The sequence below is a fragment of the Lactuca sativa genome, chromosome 2 (assembly GCF_002870075.4).
Source record: "Lactuca sativa cultivar Salinas chromosome 2, Lsat_Salinas_v11, whole genome shotgun sequence".
NCBI lineage: Eukaryota > Viridiplantae > Streptophyta > Magnoliopsida > Asterales > Asteraceae > Lactuca > Lactuca sativa.
The window spans coordinates 28080827-28098426 of NC_056624.2; the positions used below are offsets into that span (position 1 = coordinate 28080827).

General features: G+C 32.2%; 1 protein-coding gene across 2 annotated transcripts; it reads left to right on the forward strand.

Annotated features, from left to right (window-relative positions):
• Positions 1–1378: 1378 nt before the first annotated feature.
• On the forward strand, positions 1379–10787 carry LOC111917864 (kinesin-like protein KIN-6). 2 transcript variants are annotated; one of them, XR_006187883.2, is made up of 24 exons: positions 1379–1987; positions 2074–2273; positions 2384–2507; positions 2615–2709; positions 2799–2946; positions 3041–3106; positions 3196–3258; positions 3331–3381; positions 3466–3548; positions 3633–3750; positions 4281–4326; positions 4425–4639; positions 5311–5490; positions 5953–6021; positions 6113–6271; positions 6353–6511; positions 7473–7541; positions 7661–7748; positions 8227–8339; positions 8470–8557; positions 8663–8742; positions 8873–8954; positions 9086–9180; positions 10355–10433. XR_006187883.2 is itself a non-coding variant. In XM_023913498.3 (24 exons), the coding sequence occupies exons 1-24, from the start codon at positions 1469–1471 to the stop codon at positions 10615–10617; spliced, it is 3000 nt and encodes a 999-aa protein (XP_023769266.1). In that variant the 5' UTR covers positions 1382–1468; the 3' UTR covers positions 10618–10787. The 2 variants fall into 2 exon arrangements, 1 of the variants encoding a protein (XP_023769266.1); XM_023913498.3 differs by lacking the exon at positions 8873–8954 and adding an exon at positions 10525–10787 and having other exon boundaries at positions 1382–1987.
• The last annotated feature ends 6813 nt before the right edge of the window (positions 10788–17600 follow it).

Below are 17600 nucleotides of genomic sequence, written 5' to 3' on the forward strand. Positions count from 1 at the left end.
TATTACAAGCTCTTATTACTAAATCATTAACATATTCTAGAAGTCATAAGTATTGTTTGTCTTTATTTATTATTGATCAAATTGATAAGTAACTAATAAAAACATCTTAATTATCGAAAATGATTATGTATGTGTTATAGAATTTTCCTATGTATTCCATAAACATCAACCATTTTGTTTAAATATTTAGGAATAAATATATACTTCTTGGATGATAGTAACTCTTATGAAAAAATAGTCTCTTACACTTCCACATGAATTACCATTAAACAAAGAAGTAGATATACACTTTCCTGAATCGTTACAATCACATATCTATGAAAATTTTGACCTTAGGGATCTTGAATATCCGCTTAACAAATAATTCCAACATTACTACTTAATCATCATAAGTCAGTAAATGGTTTGAATGTTCAGTTTAGTCTAAAGCTTTTCCTCACTTTCATTGTTTGTGGACTTTCCATAATCTTCCATTAACATGTCACTTTTCTTGATTGATTGGAAACTCGGGTGACCATAAGCACATTCAACTTATAGTTTGTTATAGTTATTACAAGCTCTTAAACCCTTTAGAACCACATATTTGTGGTCATGAGGGCCTCCCCCACTGAGTTTTTTTTCTTTATTGGATGACAACTCGAACACAAACAATATGTATTTCATAACTACACATCTTATATTGCCAAATGCAATTTTATTAACGAAAATGTCCGGTCCAAACATATACGAGGCCCGGGGCGAAAAAAAATGTCCTTCAAAGACAAATATAATAAAGATTTAAAAAAATATCATTTACTTTTCAATATAGACGTGTTCAATTATCAATAACAAACAAACTAAATTGTTTATCTTTTGAACTAATTTGAGTTTCAACAAACTTTAGATCCTAAAAATCATTTAGGTAATAATTTTTTTGTACATATAAACTACATAATAGCCCATAAATTTTGGGCCCCCTGGAGTCGTGGGCCCTGGACGATCGCCCGGATTGCCCACCGTCTGGACCGGCCCTGAGTATTTCGAAAACTTGCCAATTTTTATAGAACAACATTCATAATTTCATCAAAATACTGATATAAAACCTAGAATACATACCTTTTTGTCTCCATTTTTAGAGCGTTTAAATAAAGTAAGATATGAAAAGTATTGAAACAACACAATAAGTTGATCCATAAACAATAATTAAGTTCGCAATTCATTTATATATCTCGAACTCGATCATGCTGGACTTCTTTGAAAGAAGATCCATAATGATTGGGCTTTGACAAGACCGAGTTTTTTTTAACGGGTCAGGATTGGTTGAACCGATTTGGGTTCTGTGATATGGGCCAAAAACCCGGATATCAAACCGGACCCAATTACAAATACTTCGTGTTCTTTGAATCAAATTTTCAAAACGCTAACATTTGACATTTCCCGGTTATTATTATTTGAAGCTTTCCGCCGATCACCGAGAAACGGCAGCAAAATGGAGATGAAGAGTCCGCAGCCGTGCCCCAAAACAGTCACCGTCCGGAGAAACCCTCCCCGGCGAGCCAGACCCACTCCTGCCACCGTTGTCCCCGTCTCAGCGCCTCCATCATCTAGAACCTCTTCAGCTATACGTTCTTTTCCGATTCAAGACATCCTTTCCATCGACATTCCTGAAAAACAGGAGATTCCAGAGCCTCCGTCTCCTAAAGAGTCACCATCTTCTGAGAAACTTAAAGTATTTCTTCGAATAAAACCGATTGTAACGCAACCGAAGGTTGGAGTATCAGTGAAGAATGCAGCTCATAAGAATGTTTGGCCTCAAAACCCTAACAAAAAAAAAGATGCTACGAAAACGGCTAAAGTTGTAGGGAAGAAGACGAATGAGATATGTTTGAAAGTGAACGATTTACATTCTGTCACGCTTTGTCCTCCACAAAGCTTGGCAGATGCTCGACGGACAAAGTCTGAAGTCTATGAAGGGTTTTCACATGTCTTCTGTGCTGAATCCTCTCAGGTTTTCCTCTATTTTTGTGACCAATAAATGACGTGAAAATGTAGAGGATTGATTGCTGATTAGGGTTAATTGTTTGATTTTGGCAGAGTGAAGTCTACGAGAAAATGGTGAATCCACTGGTGGAGGACTTTTTGAAGGGGAAAAGCGGCATGATAGCAGCGATGGGGCCAAGTGGATCTGGTAAAACCCACACTGTCTTCGGAACTACCAGAGAGCCTGGTATGGTTCCTCTTGCCCTTCGACAGATCTTTTCAGAGAAGGAGAACAATGAATCTAAATGTTCAAGGTCATAATGTTCAATTCTTATTGATAATTTTATGGATTACATATGCTTTCTCTTCATCTTCCTGTCATAATTTCAAAAACTTATCATGTTACATATTTACATTGCTGCAGGACTTTCTATCTGTCAATGTTTGAAATCTATTCAGAGCGAGGAAAAGGAGAAAAGATAATGGATTTATCACAAGAAGGAGGTGATTTATTCATGCAACAATCGAATATCAAAGGCCTGAAAGAGGTTCTGTTACTTTCCATCTTCCATATATATCACCTTATCATTTCCTGCATTTTTCTTCAAGTTATCTTGAATAAATTAGGGATTTTGACTTTGTTCCATATACACAGACAATCATCCATGATGTTCAGCAGGCTGAATCTTTAATTGCAATTGGAATGTCAAAGCGTTCTACTGCTATGACAAATTCCAATATCCAATCAAGGTATATGCACTCTAAAGATCACTTGTTTAAATCTTTTTTAGTTTCTTGTATAAAATTTGTTTTTAACACATATTTTTTTCTACTTTCAGTCGATCACAATGCATTATAAACATTCGTAGTGGCCATGAGAACATTGATTTTCACTCATATTTTCATACTGGTGTTCAACCCTCCACTGCCATATTGACCATTGTTGACCTTGCTGGAGCTGAAAGAGAAAAAAGGACTGGAAATCAGGTGAATAACTATTCTTTATCAGTTATTATTGAATTTATTGTTATTGTTGTATCAATTTTCACTAGAATTTGATATCTTTTTATGTTTTTTACAGGGAGCTAGATTACTTGAGAGTAATTTCATCAACAACACATCTATGGTTTTTGGATTATGTTTAAGGGTAAGTTTCACAACTATGTTTATAACTTATAAAATGATAACATTAATTTTTTAGTTTTTTTTTTAATATTGAGAACCTTTTCTTTTCAGTCATTATTAGAGCATCAGAAGAACCCAAAGAAGCCTTTTCACAAGCACTTTCAAAATTCAATGGTAAGTCAAAATTCAATTATTTGTATTGAGTTTATAACTTATAACACAAACATTCTCCTTCATTGTTGACAGTTGACTAAATACTTGCGTGATTTCTTGGAAGGAAAGAAGAGAATGTCATTGGTATATACAAATTTTTATGTCAAGTTTATGTTTTTGTACTATTTTTTGGTCATAATCTGTTAACTAATTGACCATTTTGTGTAGATTTTAACTGCTAAATCAGGAGAAGAAGATTATCAAGATACATCCTATATGTTGAGACAAGCTTCACCTTTTATGAATATCAAGTATGACAAAATTGTAAAATAGTTTGTGTATATTTATCATTTTTGAGCACTTAAAGATATTAATTTATGGTTTTTTTGTTTTAGGTTTGAGAATATTGAAGAACAGCCTACCAATGCATTTGGCAACAAGAAGAGGACTCAAACATTGCCAAAAATAGAACAATCTAAAAGAATGAAGTTCAATCCTAATGAAGTTTTTATGGTATTTTTCTTACTCTAATCTTTATTCTTTCAACATCTTCTTCTTCTATTCTAATAAAAGAATAAAATTTTGCCACATGGCATCTCCTCCAAATCCAATCTTCCTCTATGAAAGTTAAATTACCATTTACCCTTCACCCTTGTTAAAATAAATCCTATGATTTAGCAATAAATCAGGAACACACACAATTCCTTTAATTTCGTCATCTTAAATTTGGAAATCGATTCAAATTTTGAAATGCCTAAATCCCTCATCAGATGACAATATCATTTTGTGTTCTTTTTTTCGTTTTGTTCAAATTTATATTGCGTTATACAAAATCATGATTTTATCAAATATCTACACATACAGAACATAGATCGGTATTCATAACAATGTATATATCAATTATTTTTAACTAATCATTATGAACATACAAACAAAACTTCTATCTTTGTAAACTAATAAATTTTTACAAATCTTTGATTAGTCTAGTATACATATATAAGTATATGCATATGACTTTTGTATTGTTTACTTTAATCTTTCAGGATAATGAGTTGAAGGGTGATATTCTTCATCAGATTCTCAAAGAAGGTTAAACAAAAACTATCTTTTATTATTTTTTTATTTCTTTTAGGGCATTGAGCATAATTCTTTACAGTTTTAAAGACTGTTTTACTTGTTTTGGACAGAGTTGACTCCTGAAAAAGTCAAAGAGGTTGATGAAATTAAAGATTCATCAGTTGAGACTCCATGCAACAACATCAATACAGAAGTAATAAACAAGAACAAATCTCATGAAACAAATACTAAAGATTCTGTAAAGACATCTAGAGAAAATCATATTCTTCTAAATTTCTCTAGAGCTTTGTGGAATGTTCTTAAAGAGTATAAGAACAAACTAGAGGTAAGTTTGAAGTGAGAAATTTAGTACCTTTTTATTGTCTTTTTTACTCAAATATTGTAATATTCTAAAATTAGGGTTAATCTCATAAAAGACCTTATGTTTTGTGTTTTTTCCGGATTAAATCTCAACTTTATTTTTTTCTTGAAAAAGACCTTGCATTTTTTTAGGGGTTTTTTTCGGAAAAAAATAAAAAAGTTGATGGTTTTTCCGGAAACAATTAGAAAGTTGAGGGTTTTTTTTGGAAAAAAAGACACAGTTGAAGGTTTTTTTGGAAAAAAAATTCAAGGTCTTGTAAAAAAAATTTAAAGTTGAGGTTTAATCCGGAAAAAAATACAAGAGTTAATTTCATAAAGTTGATGTTTAATTTAAAAAAACCCTCAACTTTGTATTTTTTTTCCGAAAAAACCCCCTCAACATTCTAAATGCTTCCAAATAAACCCTCAAGTTTTTTTTAGTTTTTCTCGAAAAAACCCTCACATTTTACAATCTTTTTGGAAAAAAACGACTTAAAGGGTTAAATTGGAAAAAAATGAAAAATTACAATGTCTTTTTTAGTAAAAACATAATTTGAGATTTAATCTGGAAAAAACACAAAATATAATGTCTGTTATCAAATTTTTTACTCAAATTTTGTAAAATTCCAAATTATTGATGTCATTTACATTTTACAGGCTAGTGAATATGAAGTTAACTCCTTAAGACATAGTCTGAGTGTTAAAAAAGAAAGGATTAATGCATTGGAGACTGAATTGAATCTCATTAAATATGGAAAAGAAACAATAACAGATGTTCTTGTGGTTGAAGAGAATGAGTCAAAAGCCACGTCAGCAAACTGCTCACATGTTCATGAGGTATGTTACTTGCAAAATAACATATTTTTTTCTTCCTTTAATGAAAGTTGAAAATATATAGTATGCTTTCATTTAGAATTCTCTCTCTCTCTCTCTCTCTCTCTCTCTCTCTCATTATGTCATGTATGGGTGAGTGTGTCTGAAAAAACTGTATGAATGCGACTAAATGACCATTTTACCCTTACATTAAAAAAAATCGGTTATCATAGTTTTGTCATTTTTAATGTGAGGGGAGTTAGTTGCAAAGAAAAAAGAAGGGTAAATAGGTAATTAGGTAAAAGATTAGTGTGTTCATATTTAAGTGGTTTACACATTTAGTCCTTTAAGAAAAAAAGAACAACCCTTTAGTTTCCTTGACATGCAACCACATAATTGTTTTAATGTATTTAATGCTTTTCTATTAGTTATCTACTTTTCCTTTGTATGTTTTTGTAAGATGAGGGTTATTTTGGTAATTATCAGGGTACAAGTTCTGTTGAAGATGTTTCAACATCCATAAGTGATGAAAGTTTTCAAGAACCGAGTAAGGAGGTATGTTGTTTGTTATACATGTGGTTTAAATACTATATAAAGTTTATAATTTGACTTCCAAAACTGATGAGTTTACTATTATGTTGATTAGAAAGACGATATTGCCCCTTATGAATACGTTGTGTTTGATAAAGAAGATTTAAAGGAACTCAAAGACAAAGATTTCAGCACTGAAATAGGTTGTGATAATTTAGAGTCAACTGTTCACAATTCAGAGTTACTTATAACACAAGAACATGAAAAAGAAGAGGTTAGTTTTTATATTTTATAATGCTATTATTACTAATTATTATTATCCTCTCTATTTTGATTTTTTTTAATGTTTGATCAGGGAATAACCTCTGTTGAAGTCACATCAGCTGCCAGCTGTCCTGAATCATTTGATAATTTATTGCCAGCTGGCACTGAGTCAGACTCAGAGCTGACTTGTGTACATGAAGATGAAGTTTTATCTTCCCCTTTAGAGCAACTAAAACAGGAACAAAATGAGGTTAGTTTGGTAATTTGTAGTTTCCTAATGGAAACATTTAATTTGTAGTCTTTATTTTTCGGGTTTTTTTTTATAGCTTTATGATAAAATTTCATAATTGGTCCCTGTGGTTTGCAAAATATTGCTCTTTGAGGACAACTATGAAAAACGTTACGCCACTGGTCCCTATGGTTTTGAAAATTGCATGGATGGTCCTTCTAGCGTTAACTTTAACTTTTGACTAGTTAGTTTTTTTCTAAGTGACCAAAATGCCCTTGGACCAAATCTGAAAATTGTATGTACCTCAAGGACCAAAACGTTATGCCACTGGTCCCTATGGTTTTGAAAATTGCATGAATGGTCCTTCTAGCGTTAACTTTAACTTTTGACTAGTTAGTTTTTTCTAAATGACCAAAATGCCCTTGGACCAAATCTGAAAATTATGTATACCTCAAGGACCAAAACGTTATGCCACTGGTCCCTATGGTTTTGAAAATTGCATGAATGGTCCTTCTAGCGTTAACTTTAACTTTTGACTAGTTAGTTTTTTCTAAATGACCAAAATGCCCTTGGACCAAATCTGAAAATTATGTATACCTCAAGGACCAAAATGTTATGCCACTGGTCCCTATGGTTTTGAAAATTGCATGAATGGTCCTTCTAGCGTTAACTTGACCAGTTAATTTTTTCTAAATGACCAAAATGCCCTTAGACCAAATCTGAAAATTGTGTATACCTCAAGGATCAATTTTGAAACTTTGAAATTTTGTATATCTATAAATTAGTCAAAAGTTAAAAGTTAATTTCAGAAGGATCATTCATGCAATTTTCGAAACCATAGGGACTAGTGGTGACTTGGTGTGAAGTTGTACATAGTTGTCCTCAAAGTGCAATATTTTGCAAACTACAGGGACCAATTACGAAAATTTGTCTTGTTTTATTATGCTTTCCATGAATTGAAATCAATTTTATGTTTAATCAGGGAATAAACGCTGTTGAAGTTATATCAGTATCCATTGTTCCTGAAACATTTGAAGATCAATGCAACGAGGTATATTTAATTAATTAATATAATTTTGTTATTGAATAAAAGAATTATAGTTAATTCATTATAATTGGATATTTTGATCAAATTGAGAAACTTGCTTTTTTTTTTTTTTTTTTAATCAGAAAATTGATGTTTCAAATACCAATATTGTTCTTGATGAACAAGAGTTCAAGGAAGTTGAGGAAAGAGAAGCTAATGGAGAAATAGCAGGTTACATATCTAAGATTCTTTTTTTTTTTTTTTTTTAAATTTCTATTTATTTTTATGTACATATAAAAAGATCTGTTTTGAAAAATTTGACCCCTAAATTTTAAAAACATTTCATTTTACAACCTCTAGATATATATATCGATACGAAATCTATATTATTTTTTTGGTTAGTTACTTAGTTAATATAGTTAATTAAGTATACAAAATAAAAATGATTATAGTTTAATAGAAAGTACTATGTATACTTCAAAATATTTTGATCTTTTTAAATATTAATATCAACTAATTCAATATTCCAAAAATACTATGTATACTTAAAAATGATAACTTATATCAGGAGATTTTTAACTTTATGTAACATATGAGAAAGATAAGGATAAAATTGTAATTAAAAAACAATAGTTTTTGTTAAATAAAAAAGTTATTGGAAAGCTGACGTGGCAAAAACCCTTGACTGTAAACTTTCCCTGAATCACAGGTTGTGATACTTCAGTGCCAGCTGGCGCTGAGTCAGCATTCTCTTGTGTACTTGAAGATGAAGTTTCTTCTTCTCCTTTGAAGGAAAACCATCCAAAACAGGAACAAAAAGAGGTATATTTTATGTACTATGATTCTGTTTCATTACTTTAAATAAATTTAATATAAAAGAGCATTATATTTATTAAGAAGTTGCACATAACAAATTAAATTAAGATTTTTTTTTTTACATTACATTGATCAGAAATCCGATGTCTCCAATACAAATCTTTCCCTTGATAAACAAGAATTCAAAGAAAATGAAGAAAAAGAGACCAATGGAGAAATAACAGGTTAGAATTCTATGATTTATTTATTGTATCATTTTGCTTTAATTTCTTTATGTTATAACCTATTAACATGTTGTGAATTGTGATGTTTTTTTTTTGTACATGGAGATGAAGTGTCTTCTTCCCCTTTAAAGGAAGACCAATCTAAACAGGAGGAAAAAGAAAAACAAAAAGAAGAAGAAAAACAGGTTTGTTTTTTTATTTTATTTGTATTAATTTTTTCCATGCACATTATTAAGCAGAAATGTGTGATTTTAACTTGAAGCTAAAATTAAAGAAACTGGAAATTAAATTAATAATGTTTTTGGTGTGTAACAGTCTTTAATTTGGGTCTGCTTAATGTGCATGGAAAACATTTTCAAGATTTTCTTCGATCCATGATATGAAAAACCAACAATTGGTAAATTTATATACCCATAATTACAGATAAACATACACATAATTAAGGAAGAAGTATTTGGAAATATTTTGCATAAAATCTGTTTGACTATTTTTTTTTGCATATAATCTTGTGAATTTTACTGGTTGTAGGACATTGTGTGTTGTGAAGATGTAAATGAGAGTAAGTTGCAAGAGGCTTCAAATATTCAACCATGCAAATCATCAAGTGCTGTGAAACCGAAAAGGTAAAGTCTTAATAAAAATTAGGGAAATTGTCAGAAAAGTCCTGATATTTTCGAAAAAGTTTCACTTTAGTCCCAAATTTTATTTTTTGAACAGAAAAGTCCCGATTATTTCATTTTGACTCAAATTAATAAAAAAGTCACTTTTTTGTTTTACAAGAAATGACATTATCGTGTAAAATCAAATAATCGGGACTTTTCTGGTCAAAAAACAAAAACTTGGGACTAAAGTGAAACTTTTCCGAAAATATTGAGACTTTTCTGACAATTTCCCTAAAAGTTAGGGAAAACTCCATAAAAGTCCTTATGTTAAAAGATCTTATAATTGATTTAGTCCTTGTATATATATTTTTTATTCAATTAAGTTCCAAAAAAAGACAATTGTATTCATTTTGACCATTTTACCAGGTCAACATGTCATTTTACTTTCATTATTAACACTTTTGAACCAGAATTTAAATTTTATTACATTTTTGATAAATAATTTACACTTTTGGCCTAGATTCCAAAATTTTGTTACGGATTCATCTTAAATTTAGTGTTTTTTATTTTTATTTTTACATTTTTTTTTTCAAAATTTTGTTTCAAATATGTTTTTTGGCTGTGTAAAATCATATTTATACAAAAAAACATATGTTCATATAAAAAAACATTTTGTATGCAGAATACCTATATAAAAAACTTTTTTTAAAAACATTTTTGCATACAAAAATGTTTTTAAAATACCTATACAGAAAGGAAAAGGTTTTTTATGTGAAAATTTGTTTTTTTTTTATAAATATGAATTTATACAGCAAAAGAAACATATTTGAAACAAAATTTTGAAAAAAAAGATGTAGAAAACCTAAATTTAGGATGAGATCATAACAAATATTTGAAATCTAGGTCAAAAGTGTAAATTTTGGACCAAATTTGTAATAAAATTTAAAATCCAGACAAAAAGTGTAAATTCTGAAAATGTGATGAACTGTTAAACAAGTAAAATGGTCAAAATGAATACAATTGTGAGTTTTTGGACTTAATTAAATTAAAATAAATAATATATGGACTAAATTGATTATAAGGCCAAAATATAAGGATTTTTTTAGGGTTTTCCCTAAAAATTAATCGAAAAGGTATGCATTTAGCCATATCTTGAAACCAACATACGCCTGATTTTTTTTTCTTAATTTAATAGGAGGCTTAGACCTGTTTCCTCTGTGATGCTAAGGAACATAAACATATTGGACTCTGTAGATGCCACCGAGATGACAAAGGTTAACATTACTTTTTTCTTTTTTTATTTATTTTTATTTAAATTCTTAAAAAAACAATTACTCAATAATGTGTTTAATAATGTGTATGTAGCATGGAAAAAGAGGAGTGGAAAAAGATGTAGAAAAACGAACACAAGGAAGCATTTCACTTATGCGACTCCTGAAACAAAATCTCCATCACTAGAAACTACGAAAAAAAATATATACTTAACATAGTTGTATATGGTGGAACTTTTTTCGGATATTATAAAAAAACTAACTTTTTTGTAGTATGTTTCTTGAGAAACTTTTAATCAGAAACATAATATTACTTCATTACTTGATTATTACTATATAATTTGAGCTTTTGCAACATTGATGTTTCTACTGACTTATTTGAAAGCTTGTTTAGTTATCTCGTTGAATGAGTCAATTGAGTGTGACAAAATTTGAGGTCAAGACCAAAGATTAAAAGACACTAAGCTTTATTGCAAATATATTATTTTTTTTGTTATGTTTTAGTATTGTATATAGAGTTTTGAACTCGAGACCAAAGATTAAAAGACAATTAAGCATAAATTGCTTGTATTAACTAACAAGTTATTACTTTTTTGTGATTGAACTAGCAACCGAAACATACTTTTCGAGGACAAATATATGTGAAAAATTGCAACAAATATAAGGTTGCAAGCTCTTTTTATTGCTTATACACAACATATTTGAATTTTGTGATTTTGAATAAGTAAACATTCTTTGGTTGTGTAAAATGAAGATCTTAGAAAATTTGGTTGCTTTTACATTCGATATACCTTTTATTTCATCACAAATTAGGGATAAGAGATTTTTTTTAATGATATAATGCTTAAGTTTGTGTATTCTCATTGAGTTTTATTTGCAACCCTTAAAATTGATAGTTGTGATGCTTATTTATATAAAGAATTAGTGAAGGATTATGAATTCGTCAATACATAAAAATATGCGACAACCCAGCGACAAATTACATTAATTTTCCATAACGTCAGTTGCACATTAGTTTTTTTCTCCTCTTCTCTTTCCCAAATCACATGAAATAGTTATCTTTCCCTTCTCATATTTCCCACAACCAATTTTACATAAAGTAATTAAAGTTAATAGGAAGTGAATTTAAACAATATAAAATATTAAAGTCAATTAAGTATACGTTGGAGGTACCATTTCGAACGATCTTTAACAATTCTCTATGGCGCCTCTTAAGAAACTCTTTAGCATAAAGGTTTCTATATTCAGTGTGTGTCTCCCTAATTATTTCGGCTGACTTTTAGGCGACCATTACAACGTTTGACTTGGTATATGTTGGGTTTTCTTCAAAAATGGGCTAATTATAGTGTTAAGACTATGTGATTAACAATGAAAGCATTTTAAGATTTGAATAAACTGAAAACCATTTCATCCATCAATAATCATTTTGTAAACAAGGGAAAGAAGACAAGAAACTCAAAAGTAGAAGTTCACTAGAGGTATCCACCAAACAAAAGTAAACCATTAAAATATATTAGTCTTCACTTGTATATGAGTAGTTCTTAAGCCTCAAGACATACCGAATAAGTCTTAAGGAGAAACAACTTATAAGCCTTTAACTCATGCATCAAATTATAAGACAAAGAGAAGGGAGAAAGAGCACTTTGCTCTAGGTTTTGGTAGCCCAACTCAGCAAGTCCAAATACTAAGATAAATCCTTACATGGGCAAAAGACCATTTTGCCCCTCTAAATCATCAACCCATCATAGTCGACCAAAATTTAAATTGGTCAAAAAGTCAACGATCAACCTTTCATTGACTTACGTGCGATGTACGTCACTTTATGCAGGGCGTAGAGTCCTATTCATAGAACAGGCAAGAATCAGGCTACGTTGGGCGTAGCCCAGATTACGCTCCGTGTACGACGTCCTTTGCCAAACTTCATTTTAAGCACTTAATACATTAACACATTTCACTCCAAGCTCAAATCTCAATCCTAATATCCCCATAATAGATAAACAAGATCTAGTCTTTAAGTCTTAAAATGTCCAAAAATGCATCTTTCTCGACTTAATCCATTAAGTCCACATCTCCAACCTTCGGATTTTAATGAATATGATGTTTAGATGGATAAAGTTTCCAACTTTATCCATAACAAGGTCACAAACTATCAAGATCTAAACTTATTGCACTAAAATGACAAAAAAGTGGCAAATATGACAAATAACTAGGTTTATGAAACCAATGAGCAAGTTAGACGTTTTTTACTCACAACAGTCCATGAATGATGTACTATTGCTGGATCTATACTTTAACTCTTCTTCTATACACTTTGCCACCACCTTGCTCTTCAAGATTCAACCTTCCAATGGAGAAATAAGTCATAAATGATGCCAAGGCTAAAAAACAAGTAAGAGGAGGTTAGGGTTTCTCAAGGAATGATCTTAGGTGATAGAGTCTGGTAATGAGAGGGTTTCCCATACGTTAGAGCCCTTAAATACGACTCAAAATTGAAGATTTAAGGTTTTGATCTGCCCAGTTTATGCTTGGCATAACATAAATTAAGCCCTGCATAGTTCATTAAACCTGTGTTACGCCCTACGTAATTCAAAAGTTCCTAATTCCACTTCAACTTCAAACAACCATAACTTCTTTGTTTCAACTCTGTTTTCGGCATTCTTTATATGCACGAAAAGGTATTGAAGAGCCCCACAATTCTATCTAATTGCTTTTGAATTAAAACATATCGAAATAAAATTCTTAATTCATGAAAGAAGTTGGAAACATCACTTTTCCAATTTTACCCCTTTGACTCCAAAACATAAACTAAGAGCTTGTATCACATAACCAATATTATCCACATCCAATAGGGTCTAAACCCTATTCCCTTGAAGTCCAAGGCCTTTACTTGATCCATTTATGACCCGTAGGTGTTAGACTCTCGTTCTCCTGATCTCAAACTCAAACCGAGTAATTTCATCAAACTCCCGGTTAATCCCAAAACTGAAATTAGTTATGGAAATGTCATTGGATCGACGAATGGCTAAAATATGTTTTAATTATGGACCATGTTCTTTGCCATTCAGTGATTATGCAATTTATGTTTGGAACCCTTCTTTATCGGTGGTGTTAATTCTCCCGCCATGTCCTTTGCCCTCGAGTGATTCTCAGACAAAAACCAATTTTCGGTTTGGGTATGATCCCAAAATTGATGATTACAAAGTTGTTAAGCTTACAAGCCGCCACAAGTTGTGGTCTATAGCATGAGAAAAAGTTCCTAAGACTTAATTACTCAAAGATTTCCGTTGCACATGAGACCAATTATGTGTACAATCGAAGTTTGCGTAAATGGCCGTGACGGCCGATTTCATTGGCTCTATTATACTTATTTGAGGTGGAAGCAAGAAATGATAGTGGCATTTGATTTGGGTGCAGAGACATTTAGTGAGATACCTGTTCTAGATTTCTATACAACAATACCATCGGCACTGCTGGAATGTATTAAGAGTTTTAATAGGAACGCTTTGTGTGATGTCAAGGGTTAGAGATGGTGATGATTGTGAGGTGTGGGTGATGGATGATTATGGGATGGATGAATCATTTGTCAAACGTCATGCATTTTCCCAGTTTGATGTTAGTGCTATTAATATATATCCATATGGATTCACATTACACAATGAATTCCTTTTTCATGTCTATATTGATCATTTTATTTTGTATGATCCATTTGCATCTAAGCCTAAAAACTTTGAAAATTCGTTTCCTCTAAATGATAGTCTTATAACATCTCTCAATTTCCATTTTGAAGATGCTTCATATCAGTGGGATGGTGGATGGTCAAAAGGCAACACATCAGATCTACTTCTTCAATTTTTGTTATATCTACTCTGCATGATTCTATGTTTCTTGATTAGTTTCCTGTGTCAACTATCAATTTTTAATGCATTACATCTACACCCTCTCTTGTTGGCAGGGTATGTTTTAACATTTGAACATGTTGGATCATTTTCAAATTCAGTTGGTTGTTCTTTATGGTTTGTTTCTATTACTCTTTCCAAAAAGCATTGAAATAATGTCTTGCGTTATTGCTATTCAAGGAATATGTTTCCATTTCCTTGATTTAATTTTAGTTGGCTCAAGTCTAATGAGAGATATATTAGTTTATTGTTTAGTGAAGAGTTTAATGTGAATCTATTGATATTGGTTAAACACTAGCTTAGATGATAAAGACATATATTTTGATGGAGTAATTCAGAAATTGTTTTTATGTCACGTTTTTTTTTGTATCGAATAATTCAAAGCCATGTGGGCTGATGAGTCCGGGTCTTAAGTTTAGTTGGGTTAGTTGTAATTTTTTAGCATTTTTTCAAGTTTAAATAGGTAGTAGTGATGTATGTTGAGGTGTGACCTTCTTTACAATTCACTGAATAAAAATCTCTAAGCTTTAAGAAGTTTTGTACTCTGTTTTTCTTTGGTACTGTTTCATTGCCACACTCAAGATACAGGCTTGTGAAGAGCAAACATTTTGTATCAGAGCAAACCTGGTATATGCCCAAGTATCAACCACGAAAAGAAATGACAGGCAACAATGGTAATGGCGACAAAGACGGGCAAATCACCCTGCACTATCCGATGTTAACAAGAAGCAATTATGGAGCACGGGCAATTAAGATGCGGGTCTTTATGTTGGCTAAAGGTGTTTGGGATGCTGTAGAATCTAGAACCTCCAACACTCTTGTTGAAGCAAAGAAGGATAACATGGCATTGGCTGCCATTTATCAGGGAATACCTGGAGATTTGCTCATGACATTGGCGGAGAAGAAGACAGCCAAAGAAGCATGTGAAGCTCTCAAAACCATGTTTGTAGGGGCAGATAAAGTGAAGGTTGCCAAGATTCAGACACTAAAGGCTGAACTTGAAGCTGTGAGCATAAACGAGACGAAGAGTGTTGATGACTTCACCTGAAAAGTAATCTACACATTCAACACATTACGTACCCTGGGAGACAAGATAGAAGAGTCTTACGTAGTCAAGAAATTACTTAGGGTTGTGTCATCCAAATTCCTCTAGGCTGCCTCCATACTTGAGCAATTTGGAGATTTGGAAACAATGTCTGTCAAAGAGGTGATCAGAAGACTCAAGGCATACGAAGAACGCATGAAGAGTTCAGGTGATAGTGATGATCGAAAGCTCCTGTTAACTCACAAAGAATGGTCAGATAAAAACAAGAAGAAATCGGATGAAAGCAAATCAAATCGGGGTGGTTTTGGAGGCTCACGAGGACATGGCATAGGTAAAGGAAGAAACAATAGTGGCCGTGGTGGGCATGGTGGCAGAAGTGGTTCACATCACCAGAAAGAAAGCAATCCCAGTGCATCGAGTAGTCATGATAAAAGTGATATTCAGTGCTATAATTACCAAGAGTATAGGCATTATGCAGCTGAATGTAAAAACCCACAAAAGGAACGAAGTCATGAAAGCAACCTAGTACAAGAGCTTTGTAACAAACCATTATTTCAAACCTATGTAATAGTGTAGGTCAATTTGTACTTATTTGTAAACTTATAAAGAGAAATTTTGGCATACTATGTATATTTACATAATTGACCCTCAAAAACAAATTATTAAATAATCTCAATTGGGTTGAACCAAGAGATAGAGATTGTAACAAGGTTTCCAAAAATATAAAGAACACTAAAATCCGAGTTATAACGAAGAAGTTATGACCAATCGAAAATCCGCGACAAAACCAGCAAAACACTGTTCAGTGTAAAAACTGAATTTTTAATAAAAGGCTTTCTAGCCTTAACAATCTAAATGAAAGTTATAGTTTATGTTAAACCGGGAACTTTCATAAAAATAACGCCAAAATCAGACTTCGTATGAGGAAGTTATGATTTTTCGAAGTTTCAGTATAGCAGTGTACAGCTAAAAACTCGAAATAAAGATCGAGTGGTTTTTAGCCGACACAACCTAAACGAGAATTGAAGGTCTCGTCATTAGTAGTACAACGGTAAAAAGACAGACAAAAACGGACGTAGTATGAAAAAGTTATGAATTTATAACGGATTCACGTCCCGGTCTGTTTAAAATAATAATATTAAAAATAAATTCAAAATTAGCCGACGAAGTCTAAACGAAAGTCGTAGAGTATAATTTTACCTACGCGTGCATATAAAGAACGTCAAAAACGGAGTTCGTATGTAAAAGTTATGAATTTTACAAGTTTTGGCAAAAAAATAAAGAAAAATAGAAAAACCGGGAAAATTCGCATGAACAATGACTGCCACGTCACCCTCGCATGCAAGGCCTCCACGTGTCGGCTGCTGAGTGGACCGATGTCTTGCTTGTCACCTTCTGATTAGTCCTGGTCCGAGGTCCAGTAAGAACCGGACAGCCTCGCATGAGACACACCGGACCTCACCCTCGCATGCTCCTCGCACGCCCCTCGCACCCTCCTCGGACACCCCCTTCGCACGTGTCTTCTTTTCATTGGACCGAGGGTTAGACCAATCCGAACCATCCAGCAGCGAGCCTCCGGTCCGAAGAGCTTCCTTTGCCTCGCCATCTATCAGACGCGTGTCAACCTCGCATTGCTTCGGGTCCGAGCATTCGGGCTATATATAGCATGCGAGGGTTCCGAAGAAATTACACTTTTTCACCCCAAATTTTACCCTCTTTCACCTTTTCCACTCCCTTAAGCTTATATACAACCCTTAAAGCCCCGATATCAAGACTCGAGCCCAAAGTAAGCCGTGAAGCCCCAAAATTCTCGAGAATTCATCCTCTCTCCTGTCAAAACTCTGCCCGATTTGAGCCGGTTTCTCGACAAATAAACTCCTTTTCGTGAAACGAAACCCTGTCCGAATTACCACCTATCAAGTGAGTTCATACCCCCGTATTTTCATAATTTCTACTGTTTTAAGGGGGGAAATACAAGTATAACACAACAACTTTGTGTTATAAATAAATGATTTCAAATCACGATAGAATGATTTTAAAGCATCAAAAATACTTTAAATATTGAACTCTTTTATAAACTTATATTTTTCCCAAATATACATATTTGTATATATAATTTAATATAAATAAGATTTAAAAGGCTTAGGACTAATAATTCATTCTAGGTCCTTTTCCTTGTTTGGATGTGGACTTATAGTACCAGTTATTTGTCTAAAGGTCGTTCAAATT

Coding starts and splice junctions, on each gene's coding strand:
- LOC111917864 (XM_023913498.3), top strand. CDS start 1,469: ATGGAGATGAAGAGTCCGCAGCCGTGCCCCAAAACAGTCACCGTCCGG. Junction 3,259..3,330: donor AGCACTTTCAAAATTCAATG/GTAAGTCAAAAT, acceptor CATTGTTGACAG/TTGACTAAATACTTGCGTGA. Junction 7,542..7,660: donor TTGAAGATCAATGCAACGAG/GTATATTTAATT, acceptor TTTTTTAATCAG/AAAATTGATGTTTCAAATAC.